Source organism: Aptenodytes forsteri, unplaced genomic scaffold, assembly GCF_000699145.1.
Source record: "Aptenodytes forsteri isolate BGI_AS27 unplaced genomic scaffold, ASM69914v1 Scaffold243, whole genome shotgun sequence".
NCBI lineage: Eukaryota > Metazoa > Chordata > Aves > Sphenisciformes > Spheniscidae > Aptenodytes > Aptenodytes forsteri.
The window spans coordinates 1,458,935-1,467,488 of record NW_008795314.1 but is presented as its reverse complement, the minus strand read 5'-3'; the positions used below and the strand labels follow the sequence as shown (position 1 = coordinate 1,467,488).

At 53.6% G+C, this 8,554-nt stretch overlaps 1 protein-coding gene across 1 annotated transcript in view; it reads right to left on the bottom strand.

The window, feature by feature from the left end:
• Positions 1-8,554, bottom strand: part of MGAT5B (mannosyl (alpha-1,6-)-glycoprotein beta-1,6-N-acetyl-glucosaminyltransferase, isozyme B) — a 71,765-nt gene that overhangs the window by 8,974 nt on the left and 54,237 nt on the right. The window contains exons 13-15 of the mRNA XM_009279494.1: positions 4,518-4,673; positions 2,939-3,085; positions 1,231-1,347 (exon numbers count right to left, since the gene is read on the bottom strand). Of these exons, the coding sequence (XP_009277769.1) occupies positions 1,231-1,347; positions 2,939-3,085; positions 4,518-4,673 (420 nt within the window). The remainder of the gene's footprint in view (positions 1-1,230; positions 1,348-2,938; positions 3,086-4,517; positions 4,674-8,554) is intronic.

The window sequence follows — 8,554 nt, the reverse complement described above, 5'->3', positions numbered from 1 at the left end:
ACCCGCCCGCCCACAGCGTTGCCTTCGCTTCGGGGCCGTCTCTTCAGCCCAGATGGTGGAGGGTCAAGCGCTGGCAGCTGGCCCAGCAGCACAGATGTAATTATTTTTAATTTAATTTTAATCGAGATACCGGAATGAATGTGCAAAACAACAACTGTTTTCGTAAGTCGAGTTTGTTCGGTCTTTGCAAACTTGTAGAGAAAATCAGCGCAAGGTGAAGAGCTGCGGCAATCACCCACGATAAGGTGCAAGACCCAGGCAGACGGCACGGCTCCATCAGGTGAATAAAGTCCCCAGACTGCCACAGACGCCCACCTCTGCAGCCTCTAACGTGGGGAAAAGCAAAGATGACACCTCTCTGGCCAGCATTACCGCTGCCTCCCCCCCCACCCCCAGATCCCACCCGGCACCGTGAACCCCGGACCCCCGCAGCCCAACACAGAGCCCCAGTTTCACAGCGCACCGCTGTCCTCACGAGGGGACAGCTCATCCCGAGCGAAGCAAATTGCAAGCAAAATGGAGGATCAGCAATTTTCTCCCCTCCAGGAAAGTTGACTTTAATAATTTGGACAACTTGAAAGGCTCCTGCCACAGGGCAGGAGGTAAATATTCATAAGGGAGCGTTTCTAGGGCGGGCGCAGCTGGAGTGCTGCCTTCCCGGGGGGGCCCTGCATCCCCCCTTCTCTCCACGCTTCTCTCATCCTTCACACAGGCAACTCCTGGGGCTATTCCTATTGATTTGCTCCATCCGAATGATAATGATGAACAGTGAAATGGGGGAACGGCAGGTGCAGAGGTCGGTAGCTCTCAGGGTACTCGCAGGGAGATGCTCTCTGGGTTTATCTTTGCTTCACACCAGGTCCCAGCACTGCCAAGCATCTCCACCAACCTCAACCTCCTGCTCCCAAACCTCATCTCCCTTATCTCAGCCTCCCCTTGCTCCGGCTCTGCCCGGAGGATTCCCAGGGGATCACTCAAAGGCACGGCACTGCCTTGGGGGAAACACCTTTGATGCTCAGCACCAAAGCAAGGCGAGAGCACGAGTCCACCTGAAGCTGCAGGAGAGGAGGATTTCTGCTCTGCATGTACAAATAATTTCCAAGGGTAAACAAGGAAGGAGAAGCAATTAATGCTCAAAAGGGAGAGCCAGGCACCAGCAACCGCCGCTGATATCTGTCCCTGCAAACCCAGCAGCGGGGAGATTGCCCAGCCGCCTCCTCCGAGCCGTACCTGGGTCCTCATGATGGTTTTGATAGCAGCTTCAAACTCCTCGGAGTTATTGTAGTCGACAGTCCACACATGCGGCTTCCCGATGAAGTCTTCGGCATATGGGTGTTGGGAGGACACCTAAAACACAGCAGCGTGAGCTGGTTTTTGCAATCCCTGCCAGAACTGCTGCTGTCTGCCACTCACAGCCACGACGGCAGAGGGGAGCAGCAGGCTCAGGCACAGACACGTTGGGTTTTAAACCACTGCACACAGAGATGTGCTGGAAAAAGAAGGTTTCCTCTGAGCGCAGCTGCCCCCCAACATCAGGCTGATAGTCTAAAATACCCGCTGGGTTGGGATGCCCCATTCCCATCAACACTGAAATCACCTCCACAGCCCTGAATATCTCCAATTCCGTAATACGGGTAAAACCTAACCTTGACCTGAACCATTTGTGGGCCTGGAATGGCAAAAACAGACTGAAACAGCAAATCTCTGGCAAGGCATCGTGTCTCTCAGGTTTGCCAGCTCCACAAACAAGGCAGAGAGAAAATCCGCCAACACCGAAGGCCAGGGAGAAAGCGGTGCTGGAAGCTGCATCGCCCCAATGCCACAGGCAGCCCCGTGCACCGGTACCCCACAGCCACCCACCTCTCACCAGGCCATTTTTGAGGATACCTCTCTTTTGTTTCAGCCCCTGAGCTGCCTTTTCAGCCCAACGTTGCTGCAAGGCAGCCAGAGCCCCAGATCTCCTCTCAGGAAGGGAAGAGGGAGGATGCTGAGCAGGGGAGGAGTTTTTGGGGCACCGTGAAGTGTTGCAGAGGGGCCTGAAAACGTGCCAGCTGGAGGAGGAGAGCAGTGCATGTCTCTCTTTTATTCTCCCGCTTGCTGTCCTTTCCCATTTTTTGCCGACAGATTGATCGTCTCCTTCCCCTCCGGCATATAAACACCCTGGGGCATTTCACAGCCCTTGTCCCCGGCTGCCCTCCCGGCTCTGGGCTGAAGCACAACCACAGCACCCACCTGGGATGGGTGCTAACACCGGTAGCTAATTAGGGGGATGCAGGTGACAGACACGGAGGTGCAGGACAGCCCTACCCCCCAAACCCACGATGGGCGCCGCCGAGCCGAGCTGCAGCAGGGCTGAGCCACACGGCCCCCCGACAAAGCCCTTCTCAGCAGGAGCGAGCATTGCACTGCATTATCCACTTTATTAATAATAAAAGAGGTAATTTTCTCAACGCTTTAACTTTTAAAGAGTTCCTGCTTCACTTAGATTGAATTCCCAGCGATGGGCAAGCCTGGGAGGGATTTTGTACTCCTGCAACACTGCGGAGGTCCCGGCATCCCTCCGGGGGTACAAAAGGATGAACAGGGGAGCATCAGCCCCAGTTTGGGAGGAGGGTACGGGGAGTGCGTGGATCTGCACTGATGGGGAAGGAGATGGGGTCTGTGGTCTGCAGAAGTCTCCTGCACCACCTTCTCCTTTGCAACCCCAAACTCACAGCAGGGCCCCTTGCACCCAAGTGCTCTGGACGGAGACGATGCGAGGATGGGAGAGGGGACCCCATCTGCAGGTATCCGCACTTCTACTTTTGGAGGAAATCTCACAAAAAAAACAAACAAAAAAATCTCAGTTTAGCAACCGCTCTTCCCCGCACCGGCCTGAACCCCGGTGTAAAGGAGGTGGCTCCATCCAGCCCATCCGCTCGCCTCCTGCCAGACTCACCTCTCTCGACGTCGGCTTCCCGCGGAAGAACTCATGGTTGAGGGAGCTGTGCGGGGGATTGAAACGCGCCTGCAGGAAAACGCAGCCGTTGGCGATCGCCTCCAGCGGGGCAGGACCCTCGTAGGGGAACCCAAAGCCAATGAAGAGCTGCAAGGGAGCAAACCCAGTGCTGGTGAGTGAACAACCCCCGTAGGAAAGTCTCCCAAATAACCCACCAGCATCCCTCTCTGCTGCTCTAGTCCTGCACACCAAGCCTCTAAAGGCAGCTCCATGTGGTTCAACACCCCATAGCTTAAATGTGCTAAAAACTCCCCCTGCTCCATAGCTCACAGCCCACTTGTGCAAAGCAATGGGGTGTTCAGGAGCTGCAAGTTCCCCCGTGGTGGCTACAACCATCGTATTGGTCCTGTATGGAGAAATACTGGTTTGCCAAAGCCATTTGGGCTGGAGAACCAACAGCATTTCCCCCAGACACTAGCTGAAGGCGACCGGGACGTGCCTGCACCCCGCACACTCGCTCTGAGAATCCCGTTTATTTTTATCACAGCCTTGGGGGAAAAAAAAAAACAACAACCCAGCCCACTTAACAATAAATGAATTAATCAGGAAACTTTGTGCTCCATCTGCGGACAGTCTGCAAGGAGAAACTCATCAGACACATCTTGATTTGAAATGATGTGCTCTGCTCGGCTCCCGGCTAATTAGCCCTGCTGATAGCGCCTGCAAGCCTGGGAGAAGCGCAGATAACGGCCTCTCCCCCCACCCCCTCCTTTAGGTTTTATTTCTCAAGGCAACTGAGTCCTCACTGCTGGCTGGTTAATGGGGGACAGTAAGCGGGGTCCCGCAGACGCCCTGGCTGGCTCTCGCCCACCTTCGCCTTCCTCAGCAGCTGCTGAAACTCATGCTGCGGCAGCAGCACCCACCAGCATCCCTCTCTTCTGCTCTAGTCCTGCACACCAAGCCTCTAAAGGCAGCTCCATGTGGTTCAACACCCCATAGCTTAAATGTGCTAAAAACTCCCCCTGCTCCATAGCTCACAGCCCACTTGTGCAAAGCAATGGGGTGTTCAGGAGCTGCAAGTTCCCCCGTGGTGGCTACAACCATCGTATTGGTCCTGTATGGAGAAATACTGGTTTGCCAAAGTCATTTGGGCTGGAGAACCAACAGCATTTCCCCCAGACACTAGCTGAAGGCGACCGGGACGTGCCTGCACCCCGCACACTCGCTCTGAGAATCCCGTTTATTTTTATCACAGCCTTGGGGGAAAAAAAAAAACAACAACCCAGCCCACTTAACAATAAATGAATTAATCAGGAAACTTTGTGCTCCATCTGCGGACAGTCTGCAAGGAGAAACTCATCAGACACATCTTGATTTGAAATGATGTGCTCTGCTCGGCTCCCGGCTAATTAGCCCTGCTGATAGCGCCTGCAAGCCTGGGAGAAGCGCAGATAACGGCCTCTCCCCCCACCCCCTCCTTTAGGTTTTATTTCTCAAGGCAACTGAGTCCTCACTGCTGGCTGGTTAATGGGGGACAGTAAGCGGGGTCCCGCAGACGCCCTGGCTGGCTCTCGCCCACCTTCGCCTTCCTCAGCAGCTGCTGAAACTCGTGCTGCGGCAGGAGCCCGTGGTTCTTGACGAACGCCGGGACCTCGGGCGGCCGCTGCGTCTCGTAATAAACCGTGCCGTGGATCTCCATGTACTTGTTGAGGATGGCCAGGAACTTCTCCTTGCCCTGGGCAGGAAGGCAGAGGTGTGAACTGCACCAGAAGATGGGGCTGACCCCCCCACGGTTATAGGGGGAGATTTAACTCTCAAGCACCCGCGATGCTTCAGCCCAACCCACAGCAGTGCAAAACCTGCACCCTCCCCTCCGCATCCCTTGGACGCACGTTCTGGACCGCCCCAGGCTCCCAGTGAGCCTGGACGGCTGCAGGATCCGGCACCCTGAACATTGGCACCTCGAGCCCCTGCCACCTCTGCGGGCAGCTTCCACTCTGGAGCTGCTGAATTAAAGGTTTCGGGGGATTTAGGGAGAAGTTTGCAAAGACCAGAGCTTGCTAATGGCCTCTTACTGCATGTAACAAGTCCCCAGGATTTTCTCACTCAGGTTTAATCCTGTTTTACTACCTGGAAAAAAATCAAGGGGGTCATCAGTTTTCTTCTTTTGGAGGCTTTCCTCCTTTTGGTCTCCAAAGCAGCCCCCCATTTTAACAATTTCTCTACTGCAGATTTTTTTGCTTGGAAAAACCACACAGGGACCACCCTTTGGATGCTGTATTTTCAGCTTGTTCCAGTGCTGCAATAGGCCCCGAAACAGCAGAGACTGGGAGGAAATAAGGAGGTATAAATGCGGAATTTGAGAAAACTCCGTATGTTGCCTTAAAGCCTCTCTGAACACTGTATTTCTGCCCTCAGCCACGTATCCCTGGACTTCTCTAAGGCTAAAAGCAAGTGCTTTTGGTGGGATGAGGCTGCAGGGTGAAATCCTGGCCACGGTGCCACTAACACCCAAATCAGCACCGTTTTGATAGCAATTCCCTAATGCAAATGGCTTGGGGAGATGGGAATGAAACACAACTTATAGTCCATGGGTAGCGCCAGGTCCGGCACCCTGAACATTGGCACCTCGAGCCCCTGCCACCTCTGCGGGCAGCTTCCACTCTGGAGCTGCTGAATTAAAGGTTTCGGGGGATTTAGGGAGAAGTTTGCAAAGACCAGAGCTTGCTAATGGCCTCTTACTGCATGTAACAAGTCCCCAGGATTTTCTCACTCAGGTTTAATCCTGTTTTACTACCTGGAAAAAAATCAAGGGGGTCATCAGTTTTCTTCTTTTGGAGGCTTTCCTCCTTTTGGTCTCCAAAGCAGCCCCCCATTTTAACAATTTCTCTACTGCAGATTTTTTTGCTTGGAAAAACCACACAGGGACCACCCTTTGGATGCTGTATTTTCAGCTTGTTCCAGTGCTGCAATAGGCCCCGAAACAGCAGAGACTGGGAGGAAATAAGGAGGTATAAATGCGGGAAAACTGAAAACTCCGTATGTTGCCTTAAAGCCTCTCTGAACACTGTATTTCTGCCACGTATCCCTGGACTTCTCTAAGGCTAAAAGCAAGTGCTTTTGGTGGGATGAGGCTGCAGGGTGAAATCCTGGCCACGGTGCCACTAACACCCAAATCAGCACCGTTTTGATAGCAATTCCCTAATGCAAATGGCTTGGGGAGATGGGAATGAAACACAACTTATAGTCCATGGGTAGCGCCAGGCACCACCGAGCATCGTTGGGGGGGGACGACCGATCCCTACAGCCCCCTGCACGGTGGGGGGGCTGGCATGGGAGACCCCCTCCACCACTCCATCCGAGCACCGTGAGCTGCTTCGACCCATGGAAATTGGGCAGCAGCCTGATGAAAACAGCCTTTCCCAGCTTATTAAAACTTCGGCTCCTGTTGCGAGCCAGAGGCAAGAAGTTCGGAGGGGTAGGAAATGAGAAATAACGGGAAGGTAGGTTTAATGAAATGTTTCTAAATGTCAAAAAGATCCTGCTCTGGAGACGGCGCTTGGTCCAAGGCTTGTAAATAAGCACCTGGCTCCAGAAGATGGAGGTGCTCTTTTCCTTCCTAGACCTCAAAATCACTAAAAATAAGGAAAAACTCTTCCCCCTTATTTTATTACGTGGGGTGGCACAAGACACGAAGCAATGCCCAGGCAGCCTGGCCTTGAGGAACAGCCACCAGCAAGAACCAGCCGCAGCCCCTTCACCCAGTATTAAATTACCCCAAATATGCAGTTTTGGAGAAACTGATGTTGTTTGTGAATTCTGGCTAAAAGAAGCAAACGCTCATAGCACTAAGGGTGGAGGGAAATGTCTGTTCTGAGGTTTTAAACTCTCTTTAGTCCCTTCCCAAATTAACCTAACTAAGCTCAGACGAAACTTCCGGATAAGAAAGGGCAGGGGAACGGTAGAAAAAAGAAGACAAGATGTTACAGTTCCCCTAAAATGAGATTTAGTGGGTTTCAGTAGTTTTTTTAGGGAGCCCCCAAGCTAGGCGAGGGTGGAGGGAAATGTCTGTTCTGAGGTTTTAAACTCTCTTTAGTCCCTTCCCAAATTAACCTACTTAGGTTCGGCGGAACTTTCGGGTTAGGAAGGGGCGGGGGATGGGTAGAAAAAAGAAGACAAGATGTTACAGTTCCCCTAAAATGAGATTTAGTGGGTTTCAGTAGGTTTTTTAGGGAGCCCCCAAGCTAGGCAGATGCTGGGGGGATTTGCTCTCAGACATGGGAGGTGATGGAAAAGCCACAAACACCAGGGAACAGGAGATGGTGTGGCCGGATCCCGGCCCACCACAGGCATCCCTCTAAAATGAGATTTAGTGGGTTTCAGTAGGTTTTTTAGGGAGCCCCCAAGCTAGGCAGATGCTGGGGGGATTTGCTCTCAGACATGGGAGGTGATGGAAAAGCCACAAACACCAGGGAACAGGAGATGGTGTGGCCGGATCCCGGCCCACCACAGGCATCCCTGTGAGGGCAGAGCCGCGGATCAGGAAAGGTGGGGATGGGGAGGAGATACAGCCCCCGGCTGCATCAACCCGCATTGATCCCGGCAGCTCGGGAGGACCGAGCCCGCGATGAGGCAAAGTCAACTCTGGCAAAACTTTTTCTCTCGCGAGAAGACGGGCAGAGGTAAAGCCCAGCAGGAGCTGGTGCGGTACAGTACCTGCAACTGGAGCAGCCCCAGGCGGTGCACAAAGGGGAAAAAAAAATAGAAATAAATCAAGACACAGTGAGAATTAGCTCCTTTTTTTAAGCCCTGGAAGGAAAAGCAGCTGGCTAGCTCTGGATAAGAGAGGGGGGAATACACACACCCCCTGGCCACTATAGGAGATGCAGGGGAGATGTTTCGGGGGGCTGGGGTTATTGGTGGTCTTTTTGCTCACTGGCAGAGCAGTTTGGGGCTGGGGGAAGAGAGCGAAGGGTTTTACCCCGCATCTGCTGGCCTAGAGGTGGCCTCAGCCAGGATGCACCAAACGTGGCCGAGTGTGGGGTCCCAGCAAGGACCAGCACCGGCCACCAGCAAGGATGGAGTAAGAGCCCCCATGCCGCAGCCCACCCCTCTCCCCCATTACAGTCATGGGAGGGCAGGAGGGCAGCACAACCCCCTTTCACAGGGTACTTGAAAGCAGAGCCAAACCATCCCCATCATACACAGGAAATCACCTAACAGCAATCATTGTAATTAATACATAAAATCATTGATATGAAATCCTCAGTCTAAGCAGCCTGTTGGGAGGAAGCATCGCCTAGAGCAAAGAGCAGGGAATGGGGTCTCGCCAGCCTCTGCCTGGTTTGCTCGGAGGCGCTGGACATGTCACATCACTGCAGCAGCCTCAGCTTCCCCTCTACGAACGGGCCAAGGATGCTTCTCTACAAACACACGGAGATCCGCGTCTCAAAAGCTCAGGGTAAGAGCCAGAGGCTGCTACTACCCCACAGCTCTGCCTACGACTGCCCCTGCCCGTCTGGCTGCTCCCCGCAGCGCCAAGGACACCCACCTTCCAGATGCTGGCCTCCTTCCCGTACACCATCGCCAACGTGAGGCCTTTGTTGGCCTTGCTGA